The sequence below is a fragment of the Cygnus olor genome, chromosome 4 (genome assembly GCF_009769625.2).
Source record: "Cygnus olor isolate bCygOlo1 chromosome 4, bCygOlo1.pri.v2, whole genome shotgun sequence".
Lineage (NCBI taxonomy): Eukaryota > Metazoa > Chordata > Aves > Anseriformes > Anatidae > Cygnus > Cygnus olor.
The window spans coordinates 2,181,015-2,201,128 of NC_049172.1; the positions used below are offsets into that span (position 1 = coordinate 2,181,015).

At 41.1% G+C, this 20,114-nt stretch overlaps 1 protein-coding gene across 7 annotated transcripts in view; it reads right to left on the minus strand.

Annotated features, from left to right (window-relative positions):
- Positions 1–20,114, minus strand: part of UGT8 (UDP glycosyltransferase 8) — a 47,171-nt gene that overhangs the window by 17,538 nt on the left and 9,519 nt on the right. For 3 of the 7 annotated variants that reach the window (XM_040555865.1, XM_040555868.1, XM_040555871.1), the window contains one exon: positions 6,495–7,318. In XM_040555865.1, the coding sequence (XP_040411799.1) occupies positions 6,495–7,318 (824 nt within the window). Of the gene's footprint in view, positions 1–6,494; positions 7,319–10,595; positions 10,665–16,816; positions 16,939–16,979; positions 17,111–17,228; positions 17,330–20,114 lie in introns of those variants that run through there. The other 4 variants (XM_040555869.1, XM_040555866.1, XM_040555867.1 and 1 more) reach the window with 4 other exon arrangements.

Here is a 20,114-nt window from a genome sequence, read left to right on the forward strand (position 1 = left end):
ACCAAGTTTTAGTCAAACATTAATCGGTTCCCCTAAGCTACGACTCCCTCAAAGGCAAGTTTGTAATGAGAACAGCATTATTTGGCAGACAGATGCTTTGTTAGAAGCTTAAGAGGTGTTATCAATTTTCCTAGCACTCTTCAAAAGGTCAGAGAAAAGGCACTTGAAACCACATTGCTGAAGAGGTTGTGTACTACCTACTCTCAGCTGCTAAAAACATTGGGGCAATGAAACCATGGGTGACAGTGGTGGGGACTTCTCCTCCCTCACCCATCCCGTCCTATTCTTCCTCACAAGTCACCGATCCCTTCCAGGTGACCCTGCCACACTCAGACACTTCACTGCTGTGAAGGATGGCTGCCACCTAAAGCTATAACCAGCAACAGGATCAATAAACACCCAAGCAGCGTATCAGCCAAACACAAGGTATCCACTCTACCTAAATAACCTTTAAGCAACTAGGACATCTGACAAGAAAAGTTGGCTTGATTACAATTTTTTTTTTTAAATCAATAACATTATTAATTAGGCTTGCTGCTCTTGAATGTCAGCCCTGAACACATCCCTAACTATTCAAACACTGTTCAAGCTGATACATGTACCAAATACAAGAGAAAAAAACATGCATTTGGAAATAAGATCTTACCTTTTGTTTCTCCATGATATTAGAAATTATAGTATGCCGGAGAGACAATCATGGAAATAAAACTAGCTCATTATTTGTCCTACATACAGCTTAGCCTTAAAAACTTGCAACTGACACTCACCATTAAAGCACTGAAGATTAGCAAAGTGAATTAATTTTGTTGATTTGTGCACTTCAACATGAAAATGAGTAAGACCATTCTAAAATCAGAAAACCTGTTTACAGTAATAGCTTATATTAACTTTTTTAAAAAAATGAAGGAAATAGTAAAATACCTTCTGCTGCTTTTAATTTTCATCATTTGACCTATACAACACCCACACCAAACCTTGAATTCTCCATTCCCAGTACATGCAATGATTTAGCTAAAAAAACAACACATTATATGACTATCCACAAACCAAGACAACTTGCTTTTTGATGCAAGCACAGGACTGCTGAAGGCCAGGAATGAGGAATTCCATTCCCAACCTCTTGAAGAGGTTCAGTGTTTGCCCCTCAGAGTGCGGGACACCAGCTTATACACTCAGAGGACCTCCTTCCAAAGTTTTACTGGAGATACCGACCTGACTTCTGAAATCATCACGGCACCCTCTTCCCGCTCTCTTACTGTCTAGGTACATGCTGAGTCACATTTCTTCCCAAATTTGAAATGCAACACTACAGCTGGAATAGATGTGGTTCATCAACCCAGCAATACTGCGACATTTAAGACTGGAGATGACAGTGAAAAAAGGCAATTTTTATTTCTGATGACTGGACCTAAGGAGCTCAGATTATGTACTTCCTTGTGTAGCAAAAGATCAACTGTCAGTGGTGATGAAGCTGTATGTGGAAATATATTTAAGGTACAGAATACATGATTATATGGTACAGTACAGAATTCACACAGTGGCCCACAATCTTTATCATCCTCTTAAGACTTTTTGCCTCCCCAGCTGATACATCACGTGCATTTTAAAAGAGCTGTAGAATTGATTCACATTGTCAGATATTTATTGTCAAAAGTAGCTCCATAAGAACTATTTTCCCAGTCCTTTAAAACGAAAAATAAAAAAATGGTACTAGCAATGTGCTAAAATCTAATGCTACAGTTTGCAAGAGCAAGCTGTAAAGAAATTGTCCTTAATGTGAATGAAATAAAAATCTGATCTAAGAAATGTCTCCTTATTCTTCCACCAAACTGTAAAGACAAGTCAACTAACACCAGTCTAAACAGACAACTGTCTGCAAGACTGAAAAAAACTTTTTAATAAAGACATTTCAAAGCCACCAATTTGTTACCTAGATCTAGATGAATACAGTGGCAAGATTAGATAAGAGATCTACAGGGAGGAGCAAATAAATTACTCTAATTACTATTTGATGACAACTATGGCTGAAAGGATAGCTTTTACTTCTGAAATGTGAGCATCCTCCTTTGCAGCGTAAATTTACTCAGGTAGAAGAGAATTAAAAAACAAACTGACGTTTGTTTCTCTTTTCATAGCAATAATAAGTGGCATTCAGTCCAAAAGATGTGCCTCAAGATCAGCACTGAAGGAAAGCAGGATATTACAAAAGTAGCTTTTAAAGCCTCTTAACTGTGCAGGTATGAAGAAAGAAAAGCCCAATTTGCATGTCAGACAGTATGCATGATTTTACTTTCGGTGATGTGTTTGACAAATGCTAATACAGATGATCTCACATACAACTGTATCCAAACTGTGGGATCCAATCTATATCCCAACACACCCATATAGACAACTGTTTGATCTAAACAAGTCTTTCAAAATAATGTTTACCTTCTTTTCTTGCAGCACAGTTCCCTCCTCATTTTCAGTGCCCTTTGCTCCTCCCTGACTACGCAGTTGGTATTTCCTGACGCTGCTGCTTAGAAGAGCCATCGGGTTTCTACCCTTATTCAAGGAGGTATCTTATCAGGCTGATTAATGCCTAACTACCTAACAACCTACTCACAAGATACCAATGCCACAGTAGAGGTTTCCCCATTGTTTCTTAAAACATGCGTTACTTCAAAACTCCAGTTTCACCCAGCTTAACAGGAGCCCTCTGGAGAAGTGTTACAAGGAGGTGGCGGAGGAGCCTTTTTCTTTCTAGCTGCCATTGCCAGCTAACCAGAAAATACAGGTAACACCATACACTTAGTATTTTAAGTCAGCGATGACCTTAGAGATTGATACTTAGAGTCTGTCTCCAGCTTTTGGCCTTTTATGGCAAGCCTACCCCTCTAAACAATTCAAAATGCAGTATTTCTGCAGTTACCTGTACAAACCCTGGACTCTTTGCCATACATATGTAAGTTTCTATTAATTTATGGGTAACAAGAGCAGCCACATGAACTGTCTTCTCATCTTCCACAGAGCACAGCACTCATGCAAGAAGCACTGCTGAAATCCATGCACTTTTACCAGTGAGAACAGCTCTGTAGCCACCACAGAAGACGACCTCTAACTATAGGGAGCATTGTGCCTAACCCAAGCTTAATCTACCTGCAGCAAAGACCAGAAGAACAGAGGAGGAAGTGTCACTGTTGTAAATTTCAGTCACCTCGTGCCAGAGCACCTCTCTGTTGAGGGCCAGCCTAACCCGCTATACAGGTTAAGCTTCCAGTTTAGCATCCTCCAAAATACATCTAGCTTATGTACACCAAGAGTACTCCACAAACAGAGCCAGCATGGAGTACACAGGAGCAGCTGGGGGATTTACAAAACCCTTCCACAGCCTTGAGTCAAAAATATTAGCACAGATTAAACAGAGCAAAGCAAGAGTCAGGTCTCCCCCTCTCTGTTACACAAACAGCGGGCTGCCACCACAGCCAGCAGCTGCCCCATGCCTCCTCCAGCAGACCACGCCTTCACCAAGCAGCCACCTCCAGCCCTCCTGAGGCAGGCCCTGGCCTCTGGGCAGCCCCCAATCCTCCTGAGGCCAGCAGCCACGGCCTCTGGGCAGGGGCAGCCCTGTCACCCAGTGCTCCTTCCATCCCAGCCACCACTGCTGAGGCAGCTCCGTGGCCGCCTCACCCTCAGGCACGAGGCAGAAAGCTGCAGAAGCCATTTCAGTGAGGGCTCCAGCCCCAGGACAGGGCAGCAGCTGAAAGCAGTCACGGCACCAGCCATCCACTTTTCATCTGCCAGAGTACAGTGACAGATCTGAATTTTATCTAGAAAATAAATCCGATTGCCCAATTTACCTACAATATGTGCCACAGGAAGTGGAATTATGCATAGCAGCATAGACGTGGATAAGCGATAAGAGAGAAATGCTCTCACTTTCATATTTAATCAAAGCCCACACTTAATATGAGAATGAATTGCCCAGTAGAACTGAAAAGGCAGCAAAAAATGTCTCAGTTCACAAATAATCACAGTTTGCTTTTGTGTTTGTTTTTCTTTCTTTAACCCCACTGCAATAAATATTTGCCAATACATACGCTACCTATAGGTCTACCTCAAGGTCACTGGCAGCCTGATTACACTGAAGACTATACTTACGGTTCCATCTTCTCCCATCACAACATTTCATAGCAACATTCATGGTTCCAGAGCAAATTTAGGAAGTATACAGAAGCAATTTAAGAAGGTTTAAAAACATATATACATGTATATGTTTGTATGTGTGTATAGACGTGTATGTATATAAACATGCATTTTTATACAAACATTGGTATAACCCTATAGTAAAACAGCAAAGTAAAACTGTTCTTTTCATATTCTTCTATCTCATTTTATAGAAAATTTCTGCTTGCTTTGGGGACAGTTAATTTTTCTACCCTGAAGACCAATCCAAAGAGACCATAAAAGACAACGATGACATAGCACCCAAATTTATCATGCAACAAAACAGACAGTTTTCTTCTTACAGAAAAATAAAATATCAGTTTGGAAAATGAACAGCTGAAATTCAATCCAGTCAGAAAGGCCGTCCTGGAGAGAGCATGGTTGAACTTTGTTTAGACAGCACAAGACCACCTTTAGTCTGCTATCTCAGGATGTCTGTGTGCTGACTAGTTAGACACCTTCTAAACACATATCTATACATTAAGGAAGAGCTTGTTAAAGAAGCACTGTTTTGGTCACTAATACAAGTAACAGGCTACTTGTTATGGGGACCCATCAAATGAAAACCATGCAAAATATGATGTTCCCTAACCTGAATTTGTTCTCCAAAAAACAACAATAGAAGACAATTGTATCCTCCTCCTGTTGCAATACAAAGAGATATGGGTAGAGACAGTGCCCTAAATGGAGGCCTAGAATTATCCTAAAGCAGCAGACCTTTCAAAAATGGCTCCAAGTAGGAATCTGCAGCAGCCATCTTACTCCCAAATCCCCATTTGAGAGTTCACCTTTTTTTAATCACCTTCAAAAAAAATTTATATATATATATTTTTATATACATATATATAAATCATGCCTATCACCATATTGATAAACACTCTTTGGAACCACTCTGATGGCTTGGGTAAGAACAGGAGAACAGTGCTGTTAGTACCTCAGCACTTCTGTTTCCAGCAAATTAGAAAAAAAGCCAGAAGACTTAGCTCACCTGCAAGTTAGGCTACCTACAGGAATGCCCTAATCTGTGCCAAAACTACACAAAGTCTGCCCATTTCTGAATTTCTGGGAAGATGCATTGGATCGTAGCATACTATCAGACAAGCTCCTGCATGTTCAGAAAGCTCAGCAAGTGCTCAAACACAATGGAAGCTGAGCAGGGAAAAAAAAGATAAGGGAATTGGTAGTGTTCCAGATCCTGCAGCAGAACTGTCTGATGCTTTCCTAAGCTGGTGAAAAAAGGTACTGCTAAGTCAGAACAGGAAGCGTAAAGAAGAGAAAACGAGCCCTCCAAGACCAATCGTCGGGGGAAAAACAGATGAAAAGTAGGCCTGAAAGTTCTCATGCAAAAAGCAAAGGCCGAATTAGTCATTTTTCGGAAGCAAATCAGTGAGTGGTGCAGATCTACCTACCTATTGCCCAGCCAGAAGTGTCTATTATTAATCAACTCCAAATCAAGATCTATTTGTTTATGTACAGATAAATAGTAAGTGCAAATGACATGATCTTCTGTGAAATTTTGTTCTGCCTGTCACACTCACTATTGTGTTGCTGAACAAAGGCATTCTCAGCTATCAGGTATCAAGACCACATGGTACACTGTATTAATCAAGCTTAATTATTAATCTGTGCAGCCAGGATTTCTGGAATCTATCCATCCACTATTACTATTTCAGTCTGAAGTTCATTACCTGATGGCAAATAAGAATACTGTAAGATTTTTTTTTTTTTTATCTGAATATAGCACTGGTGCCTCCTAAGTCAACTCACATCATCTCCATTTGTTCAACTTTATAGTTTCTTCACACATCTATACAGCTAGTTTTAAAGACATTTTTACCTATCAAACCAAAGGAAGCAAACTTTCCATAAAAACACTAATACCATGAAATTAAAGATGGTATAACTTATTAAGGGGCTTATTTAAGCGTAAGTTTCTTCACCTGTTCATTCTTCTATTTCAACCCACACTTGGTTAGAATTTAGAAGTAATTTTCAAGTTAGTGTGTACTGAGTTTTCCTTTCCTCTATTATTAAGCACTTAACTCCAAAGAAAAATACCTCCTGCAATTACAAAAGACTAATTTTGATGAGCTCGCATCTCAGTTTCTCCCCCCGCCCCAAGCCACTTCCAACTACTTCAGGGGTATATTTCCTCTGAGAAACAACAAAATGAGCTTTAAAACATCAAGATACTGATCCCTTTTAAAATTCATTGCTTAGAACCGCCACTCATCATATGAGGTAAACCAGATACCACAGGAATTACTGTAAAGCTCAGCAAACCTTACTTCTGGCAGCGGGCTGGCCGGTTTGGTTAGGATTCCTCCCACATAAACAACATTTGGTAGCGTGGGTCTTGGAAACTCCAGTGCTACATCAGTACAAAGCATCCACAGGCTGGATCCATGAACCAAGTCATACATGGACCTTTCTGGCATAACCTTATATTTCTGCATTATCCTTTCATATTTTGGCAGAACCAAAAAGCTGACTCCGAATCTTGAAATAAGATACACAACAGTATTTTTAATCCTCTCAAATAAGTTCATGTGATCTGTGAGTAGCGAGTTAAACTCTGGAACGTAAGAGAGGGGAGCTGGAGCACCCACTTCTGCTGGATACCACAGGCCAGTGGAAAAGACGGCGTACTTAACCCCTAAAAGGTGAGCTATAACAAATCCACACATCTCATTGGGATCTACCAGGAGCAGGTCAAATTTTTCCTGTTTCAGGGTACGCATGAGGTTTTGGTTGCCAACAATCATGTCACAGTTCTTGGAATAGTGGTCCAGGATATCGAACAGTTCCAGGGCCGTCAGTCTCCCAGAGAAGATACTCCTCATCTTGGACTGGAGAAAGTCATCCGAGGTGCTGCTGTTAAAGATCCCTGGGTAGCGCTGAAATCTATAGTGATTAGATGGAGGAATCTCTCTGCCCTCAGAGAGGAGAAACACTGTCTGGTGACCTTGGTCATGCAAGGCTGAGGCCAGAGTCTTAAAAATATAAAGATGGCTTTCAAACATAATTGGCGGCACAACAACGATTTTGGCAGCCCTTGCTATCCCAACAGTGCTCCACAGGAGGATGAAAGCTGGAGTGTACGGCTTCATAGCTGAAACAAAAAATAGGAGCATTACATCAACAGAAAACAGGTTGGTACATTACCTGGGAATTAGGGGAAAAAAAGTTATGTAATATAACTCAGTAGATCCATGAAAGCTAATCACATCTCCCTATCTCGAAAATATCTTTGCAACAGTCAAGGGAGAAGAACAGAGCCGCTAGGCTTCAGAATACATTTGGTAGTGCTCTTTTTCCAGCAAGGTCTGCTTTTTTCCCCCTTCCTCCCTTTCCATCTTGAACAGAGAGTAGATGAGACTTATTCCAGCACAGACATCAACAGGGCACCTGCACTACATGGCAGGAGAACCGACACAGACAATGAGGTTGGTACCCTCCACAGATACTGCGCACGTTGCTTCTGAATTATATACGCCATCCAACAGCTACAAGATCTTGTAGTCAGCTCAGAAAGCCAGATCCTGCTACGTTTGGGATTATATTTAAAATCACAACTGCATTACTGTCATCATAATATACCGAGCGAATTAAGTATTCCTGAAAGACACCACACGCGAAGACCCAAAGGCTAGAATTCCTCATTTATTCACACATCAGATCCAAAGGATGAATGTGTCATTTATTATTCCTTTCAGCATAGGATATAACACTTTTACAGATACATTTCAGTCTCACACCCTCAACTGGAACTTCTAATATGACAATTCTTACTTTTTAGTTTGTGTTCACTGTACTGAGACTGACACCCCCCTACTGTTGACATGGTTATGAGCACTTCTGCTGCAAGTGCTTCTGATGGGCGCCCACAGCCTTCGGGCTTCCATTCTGATTTAAGGATGGCATTTTCTGCTGTTTTATTTTCATATAAGCTAATAAGAATTAAGAAGATAGGTTTTTCCTCTAAAAGGACATGGAAATTCAGGCAATGTTTTTCTTTGTTAGTATAACACTGATCGGCCACATTGGGAGGGAAAATCGAAATCTGGCAGGGAAATGTTACCAATAAGAACCAACATGACTACTTTAATCTCTCAAAAATTGCACTCTGTGTATGAGAACAAATGAAATAAAGGGAATTATACCACATACACGAACATCCACATCAACCTCCACTGAAGCACTTCTACAAGTGCTGGACTCTCCAGCTGCTTTGATCGGCACTTGCACAGATACTCAGGCATGAACTCTAGTCTACACCAAAAACAACAACGTCACTTTAAAGGCAGTTCTTGACAGTAGCAGGCTTCAAGGGAATGGGAAAAGAATTTTCCTTGTGTTTTGGTGAATAAAGCCAGATGAAAACAAGGCATATGAAAAGCATGGAGAGGGCATGTCAGAATGCCCCTCAGTCACATTAACCCTCTTAGTACAGGGAATCAAGGACAAGCCAACAATCTGCTCTTTTCTCATGCCAAACCAAATCTATGTGGAAACAGGAGTCTGTTACGGTGTCCTTTAGAAATAAGCAGTACAAAAACTGATAATGCTACTACTCAGGCCTTGTTATCTCCTTACAGTGTTCTCCTGTAACCCTCCTACAGATTACTTAGGGTTTTTTTGTTTTGTTTTTGTAATGTTAGGTGGGTTACCAGCTCACCAAAAGAGCACCTGAACTGTATTGCTACAATCTAACGCGGGTCTTTCTGAATTATGTCCCATTTTTTTCCTACTCCAGATTCTGCAGCTTGCTTGACTTTGAAGCTTTTATAAGCATGCAGAGTTTAACTTAAAGCTGCAAAATTACAACAAGTTACACAGATTATTTAAATCACATTTCTCGTGTAAGAAGTCTTCTTAACGCACTTGAAATCTGTTCCACGCTTGTCTTCAGAGAGCATTAGCCACCACCTAGGAGATTACTGACCTGCGCTTATGAAAATCCTACCAACTTACTACCACCAGCAGCCATGTGCCTGTGCACACAGGTACACACAAAAAAGTTCACACAGGCAAAGAGACTTTTGTTCCTCCTTTTGCTGTGAAAAAGCCCACACCAGGAAGAGCCACAGTAAAATCTTATGGTACCCATGAGCAGGTAGTAAAGAACTGAAGCACGGAAAATTCACTGAGATCCCCCCAACACAACGCATCCATGGGCTGAAGTCCCACTCTGGGAAGAACTTGGAGAAGCTTTGCTATTTCTAGGCACAAAGCTCAATTTTACCAAGAAAACGCTTCAGGGGAAGAGAGGGGAAATTACTTGCTGCAAATATTACCAGTGGCTTTTAAAATCTTTACTACACTACATTCTTGTCTGACACTGGATGAGCTCGAGTTGTTTGCTAAGCTGCCTCAATTAGGGTGTCAGAGGTGACCCGAAAACACCTCCTCCCCTGCAAACAGCAGTAATTAAATCAAATGTAACAATAGCCCTATTCATTCTCCAAAGTTCAAAAAAGCATTCTTTCTACATGAGAAACAGCTTGCCTCTCCATTTTTTTCTTAAGAACTATTAAAGCTTTGACAAAAAATGAACGATGACACTAATGCTGAGAAAAGACAGAGTCTAGTACTGCGTGGCTTCATTACTTCTCATTGGTTACACTTCCAGCACAAATGCCGGACCTCACAGACCGCTTAAAGCATTAAATTGCCTTTTGGGTCCAGGCCTTGGCTTTCACTGGAGGCTTTCTAAAAGAAACAGCACCCCATGAGGCTCAGCTGCCCCCACGGGAGCTCCCAACTGAAGGATGTGACTACCCAGGCCCCCCCTAATTACCTCACTGATCACCTTGTTTCATTCCCACCTGTGGGGCTGACAGATTTTACACAGCAGCAGGGGGCTGCGTAGGGGAAGGATGAGCCCATCCCAGTGCACAGCTCACTGCGGGCACAGACACACCATGCTCAGCTATCGCCATCAATGCTGCTGGAGGAGAGCATGCACTACGTAAGCTTGGTTTTAAATAAAAATGGTTTATCAATGAAATACGAAAGAAAGCGATTAGTCAAACTTGGAAAAAAACATTACTGATTACATCTCCTCACGCTATAAGCATTCCCGTGGTATAAGTTACTGCTTCTGTCAACAACGGGGATGTTACAAAACCATAAATGGATTGAGAAACACAGAAACAGTTAATGTTTCTGAGATCACTGTAAATCAGAGGTATCAGAAGCCTACGGGCATGCCGTGATCCAACCAGCTGCCAGATGCAAGAGCCCCATGCTGTACTTTGATCTCCTGACCTGACGCGGGCTCTGAGCACAGCACGTCTTAGTGAGCATGCAGGTACAATCCTTAGCCCTAAGGCGTATTTTCCACTGCTTCATCTCTGCACATGCCACCAAAAGCCACCCAGAATTACCTCTGCACTTCCTTAGGATGCTTACAGTATCACACCACCTCTTCTGATCCCCGCTCTCACTGCACAGCACTGCTTTAAATGAGAACACATCGAATAACTTAATCTTTATGAGCCTCCCATAAAGCACGAGCTAGCTAACATAGAAATCTGTCAATATAATTACAAGCAGTTATGAAACATTAGTTTTTCCTCTCCTGCTGTGTATCGATGATAACAGATGACACTCCTCTCTAGAAGCCTCACAGCACCTTCACTACTCAGAACTGATACAAAATGCTGTTATGGAGTTCCCCTTTTCAACACGAGCATCTTCCACAGGGACAGGAAAATATACGTACAGGGCCTGCCAAACCACAGAGGTAATAAACACATGACACTGTTAGAGAGATGCCCACTAAGGGACATTTTTTACTGGAAGCAATGGCATTGACCTTATATTGCACTCAACCAAAGTCTCCACCTGTGGTGGGAGCCCCCATGATAAGGCCTCGTAACTTCATCCCTTGGCCAGCCCCAGCCTGGGAGCTTGCAAGGTCTGCATCAAGCACAAGCAAGGCCAATATGCAACAGCACTCAGTTCACCAACTAACCATGCTCCCAATTCCCATTTTGCAGACCAGGTAGCAGACACTGAGTGAGGTATCACTGGCAACAACACACAACTCTGTGCATTCACAGCTCCCTGCCATCAGCCAGGAGTTCTCTGGAGACCTGAGGTACTTCCGGCATGACACAGAGAGCTGCTGATGCCCATCTCGATGGGAATTTCCAACCCAGCTCACCTCTGAGAGCCACAAGGCTCATTTCGATGCCAGCCCATCGAAACTGGAGCATGGGGACTCCCCCTGCAATCCATCATCCACAAACTCCCAGAATAAGCCATCGGCGAAGTATCTAAAAGGGATCAGCATCCAGCACCACTGTGTCCTGCTGCTGGATCCTAGGGATCCTATGAAAAGGAAATGTCAAGTGTCTGTACAGCAGGAAGGCAAAAAAAGCCAAAGCCAGAGGATGACATTTCTCCATCATACTTAATAATATAAAAAACATTTTCTACCTCTGTCCTAAATCTTTCTGCCTAGAATTTGCCTGCACAGAATAAGATTTCCTTCTAGTGGCATATAATAGGCTTTTATAGCAGAAGGCATAAACATAAGGAGGAACAAAATCCATTTTTAATTTTTTTTTTTTCAAATACTTAAGACAATTACCACCGAATTGAAACCATTTACTCCTCTAAGCCAAAAAGCAAGAACAGGTACGGAGGAAAAGGAGGTGTAAGGAGCAGCTTTATACAAGTAAATGCAACTGCTGTCTGTAAAGAGTTCAGCTCTTGGAAGAAGTTAAAGAAACACCAAGAAGTTAAACATTAAACCTATCCCAATGGCTTCTCAAAGTTAATGGCTTGCATGTCGTTTTTCAAATGAAAGAGAAAGTATAAGTTTTAATGTGGGCTGCAGAAAACCAAGCACCTACACAGAGGACTGTTGAAAGGATGTTTCCAGCTGATTAAGAGTTCTAATTCCTGGTTTATTTTTACTTTAACAGAACATGTTACTATTCACCCAGAAAGACAAAGCGGGACTGAGAACAGGAAATGTGACTGTGCAGATAAGGAGTCCGCATTTTATTCGTGAAGGCCCTATACAGGAAAATTTGGAAACACAGAAAGAAATGGAGTGATGTTTAAGTTTATATGAATTATACAAAAAAGTCTTAATGCTTAAATTAGAATTTTAAAACTTAACTAATACTACGTTTGTATTTCAATCCTAAAAAATATTTTTAAATAATCCATATTCATAATTTATGCAACAGTCAGTTATAGCACTGAAATACATACCGAAGATAAGATTTACTGCCAACCCTTAACAATATGCTAACCACCCTGTAATTAAAACCCGGACTTTTTTCTCTGGTTTCTTCCGCTGGCTGCCTACCTGCCTATTTCTGAATCTCCCATTTTCAAGCCAGCAATACTGTTTTCAGTGTTGTTTTTTTTTTTTCTCTCCTAGAGCAGTCAGTTCTAGAAGCCAAAGCAGCTCTCAAGCACCTTGGCACTCAGCACAGCTGGAACTCAAACTGTGAGAATAGTTACCACGACTCAAAAAAGCAAGCAGTACTTACACATAGTAGTAAAGCAGTACTTTTTAGTCACTAATAACATAACTCTCCTCACTTCTAAAGAAGCAAATGAAGTTTACAGACATGGAGTTGCGTGACAAGAATGACTTTTTCAAGTCCTTTCCTTCCTTTCAGCCTTTCTTTAGATTTGCTACAGTTGGCTGAGTTTACCTGGGCAGTTTGGTCAGAAGATTGGGACCTAGAAAGGTGCCCTTCATACCAAACAACAGCACTGCGCTGACAGCAAAGGAGCAATCTTTCCAGCCACTGATCACTCTCATCTTACCCGAAGGTTTCCAATTTCTCATTACAATTTAACAGATACCAGTATGCATTAAAAAAAGCAGACTTACCAACTAGATTTTCACCTCTGCAAGCCCAAGTGCAAATGCTGATTAGCACTGAAATGACTAGCTGCAAGTGGGAAGCTAATGAGGTGTGTCACAGAAGTATAATTACCAAAAAGGGGGAAATTTGAGATTTACATGCATTTCAGCAAACAGCACTCACTGCAAACTGCTAACAGAGTCCTGGTAACACAGATTTATCACCTGAGCCTTGCTCGCAGTATTGTCCTCTCTCTCTACTATCAATTAGTTATATAAAACTCAGTGTTTCAGAAAGGAGAATAAAAACCTTACTTTTAGAGCTGTCAACTCATGAATGACCTGATCTGGCTCGAAGAAAAGGCAGGAAAACAGAAAGCTTTTCTGGACAAAGAAATGAGGTGTATTTATCAGTGAATAAACTGAAATATAAGTTGCAAATCTGATGCAGTTTCCACATCAGGATACACCAGGGCACTGCAGAGCAGGGTGCTTTCCATCACTGAGTCAGATTTGACATCAGCTAACCCACCGGCTCACATCTCCACCTGGGGGCAAGAAACCAGAACCGTAAGCAGGACAGCGTCACCTCAGCAGTCAGTCCCACCTTACAGTGCCCATCACAGGTATCAACACACACAACATGGTTTTTAGATAGTGTGCCTTCTAGCTGTAGTAAAAACGTGTTGTTGATAGCACGGTGCACTAAAGGCTGCCCTAGGCTGTGGCTGGAAGCCCACAGGTTACTAAGAGCACCAGAAGCTCCCCGTAAAGCACTGGCAGCTACTGACTGTTGGTTACTACTGCTCTTCATAAAACTGAAGCATTAAAGAGGAGAAAGAAAGAGTACAGGTTATCTTGGGCAGTGGAGCGTGAGCCAGGCCAAAAAACAGGTTGTTACCTGAAGCGTTACCCACGTTACCCAATTTATTGGAGCCCCGGTGCTGTGCTGCCTGTTCAAAATCCCATCAACATCCACCTATTTTATGTGCAAATCTGTTTGCTTTCACTGTTATTAAACACAGTTTCACAGATAAAACATGGTATCCAGCCTTCATAGGCTTGTAAACATTTCGGTTAAACAAATAGAGAGCCAAGCCCTACAGAGCTAGTTGCATGACCAAAGGCCCTGTAAGCAAAGCATTTTATCAAGCCCAAGATAGCAAGGAATGACTAACAAAAACCATTTACACTTAAGTGTAAAGCTGAAAGAGGAAGAAGATATTCCAAAACAAATAAATGGTTCTCTAACACTACTTACAGGATGATTCAGTAATAAAATATATGCAACCAAAGCAAGCCTCAGTTCTATCAACCACAAGCAAATAGTTGGTATTAACAACAAAAATACAAAATATATATACACACACACAAGCATGAATGCAGTGCATTACTTATACCAGGGAACAAATAAAATAAATGAACAAATTAAAAGTGAACAAATAAAAGAACAGGTCTTCCTTTCTATTTGTGATGTCCTCCAATACATCACTTGAAAAAAAAATAAAATTTCAAGTTCCCCTCAAAACATTATCTTTAACGTTTAATACCAGCCCACTTCAGTATTTCTTGTCAAGCACTGGTATACAGAAATGCCACAGTTTGAAGAAATTCACTGACCAAATCATATGTAATAGCACATTCAGAAGAGGATCAAATCATCACAGACACACAAAGTTTTTTAATTAAAGTGACATAGCAGATAAGGGTAAGACAAGACCCTGTTCTTCAATCTGAAAGTCCAAGTTGACTCCTAAACCTTTAAAGCTGACAATTGCAAAACACACAACCTATAATCCCACTTCCTGTACGTATTCTGTAGGTAATAGGAAGTATTATGCCATAATCCTTTAGGAGCATTAAAGGAAATCAGGCCCCTAAACTGACTTCAGGCAGCACACTGTAGTTTAAGATTAGGAAGTAACTGCTACTAAACACCCCATGTGCTCTCAGAGATGAAAGCATCAGAAATTTGTGTACATACAGAGCCTTGGAACAGCAAAATACATTGTCTAGGAATAGATTCTGATAACAAGGAATGCAGAACCTTCGGATTTATATTCTTCAGTTTTTCCTATCATAGATCTTGCAACAAATCACTGAGGTAGTGCATGCTGATTGTTACTTTGTGTTGCGATGTTTTAGAGAAGTACTGAAATTTGGCTTGTAACTACAGGCTCCTGTTTCAACCAAATGAATAAATTAAGATGTTATTGGAAATTATTAGAAAGAAATGGTGTGCACACGAACAGGTACAGGCTTTTGCATTTACTTTGTGCAGTTTACTGCATTCTTTTACCCAGTGACTGAAGCATTTCCATGACTACAGGAGTGCCACATCTACAGCTGAGAGGAACATTTACAGACATGATGACATTGCTGTAAGCATCCATCACAGACCCACTGTGTCACTTATGCAAACAGCAAAGCAGTTATGAAGGAGTCCACAAGCTATGCAATTTATGAAGCCCTTTTCAGTAAGGGTTCGTTATTTGTGTAACAGGTTTTATTAAACACAGGGTTTTACCTAAGCTTTTTGAGAGCTGTGCAAAAAAAAAGATTTAAATAAAAAATGTCACTCAAAAGGTGACATTCAAAAATATAGGTTTTAGAGTTAGCAGGCAAAACACTGAATAGACATGCTAGTAGGTAGATTTTATTAAAAAGACTACTTTGGAATAGAACTCGTACATAAGACAATGCCTTATTAAGATGAACATAGAGAAACAGTGACTGAGGTCTAACGTTCCTGCTAGCACTTCACCACTGGCTTTCTGAAATAACTGCTGTAATTAGAAACTTTGTGGCCATGAAAAGTAATCCTAAACATCTGAAAAGGCTGATTATCTCTAAAAAGATAATCTTTATTACTCTATGAATATATTAGAAATTCCTACAAGACTGGTAAATTATTAACAGTAATATATTCAATCTTTTAAACAAAGTCACTTATAAACCACAGCAAGACCCACACACCTCAGCATGATAATGCTGCAATATTGACAGCATTGGTCACGAAGAGATTTACCTCAGGATAAATGATTCACAGAACGGTTGTGGTTGGAAGGGACAGAGGCACCCTCCCAAATAACTGCATGAAAATGAGCTCCATAAAGATTTTGCACCCTCTGAAACACTCACGTTTCTAGAGCTAGCCGACAAGCTAGCTAAAAACAATTCACAACAACTGAAGAATAGATTTTAATAACTCCAATGAGAGCAAAGAGGGCAAGAGCAGCAAGTGGTCTTTTGTTCTGCTGTGTGCCGAGCCATTTACACAGGGGACCTGAAGCCCACCGAGGGGCCGTGGCTGAAAGGGGACATGCAGAGACATCAGTAGTGCAGCTCGTTGTTTTGAGCCCGGAAAGCCCAGCACGTGTGGCATGGCAGCAGAGCTGACGTGCTGCCCTGGGCCTCAGGACAAGAAGGAAGCACAGCACAGAAACCTGAGGAAGCAGCAGGCTGCTCCAACACCCCTGCGCCTTCATCCGCAGACGGCTCAGGTTCCGCTGCAGTAACGCCCCGTATTATGCAGGTCTTTCCTGTGCTGTCTGGGGTTACTTCACCCTCAGCTCCTGTGCTGCCTACACACAGCGCAAGTCACCTACTTTAAAGTGCAACACCTATATTCCTTGTGAATGAATCTGTCCCTAAAAAGTGAGTGCTCTCCCAATGGCATGGTCCTGGTGTAGCTTATTGCAACACATGCAACACTGTGCCACCAGGAACTGCAGCTGTAAGTCAGGGAGGAAAACAAAGAAATCCTTTTACCTGCGGAGAGAGAAGAGAAAAGGATGCCTCCACCAATGGGCCAAGCATTTCACTAGGAGGGAGGAAAAGTCACCCAAAAATCCTTCCCTTTCTCACTGGCACAAGCTGAAATACTGGTTTCACTAAGCATCAAAAAAGAAAGAGGAGGGTGAATAAAACCTACCTAATTTTAAACACTTATCAGTGCCAAGATTCTTCTTCGGTAAAATGACTCTTTAAAGAATAGGGTGGAAGAAACTGCAGTGCACAGCACTGTTGCAAACCTGATGTGACAAAGCCTCTGTAGGCTATCACAGGATCATCTAGGTTGGAAGAGACCTCAGGTAAGCGTAAAGTCTGCCTCAAACAAACCTCACGATCTGAATCGATATATTCCTTCTAAACAAAGGTTTTATGGGGATTTTATTCCAACCTTGATAAACCTTTGGAGGAGCAGGGGGATGCTTCATCTTTCACTACAGCTAGCTTCAGCTTGGTACAAGCTCTCCCTCTCCCTGGTCACGCCATCACATGACACCTAGAAGCACTGAGTAATTCTTTGTTCTGTTTGTGACTTCATCCTATAGCAAATAACTACATTTTAATAAGCCACACAAACAGAATCACAAGGGAAACCATGGTGCATTTGTTACTGCAGTGGGAAATAAAACTTTATTCAAAGTTAAAATAGTTTATTAAAAATGTTTTCCTCTTATTCAGCTCAATTAATCACATCGCTCGATATCATATGCAGCAACAACTTGTACTCCAACGAGATCCAGCTTGGACAGTCTGTTTAGCACTAGGTTGCTTTGAAACATTAGCATCGACAGGCAGGTTTTTGTTACTACTTTATCTTCTGCTTTCAGATATGTGCATGTTTTGTGGTGTCTGCTTTGAACCAACTCCTAGTATGAATTGGTTGTTAAAATAAAGAGAAAAATTATGCACACAACTGCTTTTCTCCTACTGAATACAATGCTCACGGCCCCTGATCTTAAAAGCCTATCAGAATGACAGAAGACAAAAATCATCTCAGGAACCTTCTTAAGAGGTACAGACTGCACTCCAGCAAGAGTTAAGAAAAGACTCAAGCTTATGCAGCTACTGCATAAGCAATTTTAAATACACAGAAGCTTCCTGCCAGTTTCTAGTATCAGCAGTGGACTAAAATTGTATTATAACTTCAGAAAGGAAACGGTCTGAAGATAAGGTTTGGGTTTTTTTTTTCCCCTCTTAAAAAATAAGATTGAGATGATCTAAGAATTAATTTGTTAATTTACAAATATTAAAGAAAAATGGAACTTGGACAACTCAGAGTCAAGATAAAGATGACTTGCAGCTCTAAGAACAAGATTCACAGAGGTCAATCTGGGTGTAAAACCAAAACAAATCAAGAAACCATCCAGATGCACACCAAGTGCTGTACAAGTGCTCGTGCACCTACCCCTACCCAGTAAAATTCCACCTTCAGGAAGATGTGATCATCTTAATCCACTTCTGGAAAGCAACTAGGACTTTTTGAACGTTACTACTGTGTAATAAGGAATAGTTGATGGTGGTTTATAACAAACATGCTCTCTTAACTACAGCCCTATTGTTGCAGTAACTTGATAGTCTACAGTAAGTTAAAAATTATGGTAACAATGCAAGATTGACCATTCCATAAAAAAGTGAGATTACAATAATTTGGAGTCTTCTAATCTTCTTGAGTGCTTTCATGAAAATAAAGCAAACTAAGAAGCTAAGCAATTGCCAAAGTATCACAAGGGAGAGTAATTAATGATATATCACTACAACGGCTAAAGATTGTAACTTAAAGCTGCCATATTTCTAAGGTAGACATAGCATACAGGAGAGTAGGATCCCTTTTACAAGATCCTCAAGCTTTAAATGAAAATTCTCATAGTCAAATGTGGGTGAGTTTCCATGCAAGCCCTCAAGATTTATACTAATAGCTCATTTACAGACTTCTAGACCCCACAAGCAATGGATGCCCCAAACACTAGGCTGGCCTATCCAGTCATGTTACTAAAATCACCTCAAATTTTCCATCCCCAGATCTCTAAAATGAAGAATTTCTGTAAACAAAACTTCCCACGAGTATTATATGCTCAATTTCATGTGAGAGACTTCTGTGCCCAAGTAACACCATATATAAAGGCACAGCTCTGAAGGTTCAGTTTCTTTGACCTCGCTGAAATATTCCAGGGACAGGCAATAACAATCTTTCAATGACCAGCAAGGTTTAATCAAGGGTCTAATTCTAGAACAAATCTTTCTTTGTATTTATATGGTGTACACATTTTATTTGGACCGCTGTGACCTCCAATTTCCCTCAGCTGTAACAGGCTTAGTGGAAGGGAGCCCTAGAAGGAAACAGAAGAGATTCATATCTCATTTTACAGCAAGGTACAGAATAGCAGCAAGATTTATGTGGCCTGTAGCTCACTTCAGAGTATCAATGCAGCACACTCAGTGCATGAAGAACTGATGCACCTCTTATCCCACATGAGTATTTGCAGCCAGCACCACCTGTGGCCCACAAGCAATAAACAGAATTTCAGCTGATGCCCTAAGACCACCAGGAATACACACAGATGTGACTTGGCAACCATGCAGCAACCTGAGAGGTACAATGGTTTAAAAAAAATAAATAATGCTGTGATCAGAGTATGCACTTGTTTCTATCTTACCAATCCACTTTGTCAGATGTTCCCATTTAGCTTCCTAGCCAAACTCCTTAGCTTTCTGTTTGCTCTTACTGGGGGGAACAGCAGCCACAAACTGCAGCTTAACAAGTCCCAGTATGACACTGGAAAAGGTTACCGGAGAGCATGTGGGATTTCCATCCTTGGATCTGTTCAGGACTTGGATAAAAAACAGCCACAGCTGACCCAATCTTATGCTGCCAACAATCCTGCATTGAGTGGAAATTTGTGTAAGAGCCTCCAGAGATGCTTCTAGCCAACAGTTCTGTAATTCTGTGCACCTGCTGACTCGGCAGGCACCACAGTTGGTTGAGCCTTTCCTTCCCCCAAGGGAAATTCCTGCAAATGCATTGCAATCTGCAGCACATGCTCTATCCTCAGTACTGCCGATGCCAAACTTCACCTGCGAGATCTTCACTGGCAGCAACCAAGAATGCACTTCAAGGTACTGCCACTAAGGTCCAAGTTTAAGTCTCAGCACACCCATGCTATACAAAAAGTCGTTTTCAGCACTTGCTTACATTATGATAAGTTGGCAAAACTGGCTTCCCAAGCAAATGTACAGAATAAACATTTAACTACTTGCATACAGCATCTACATTCTCTAA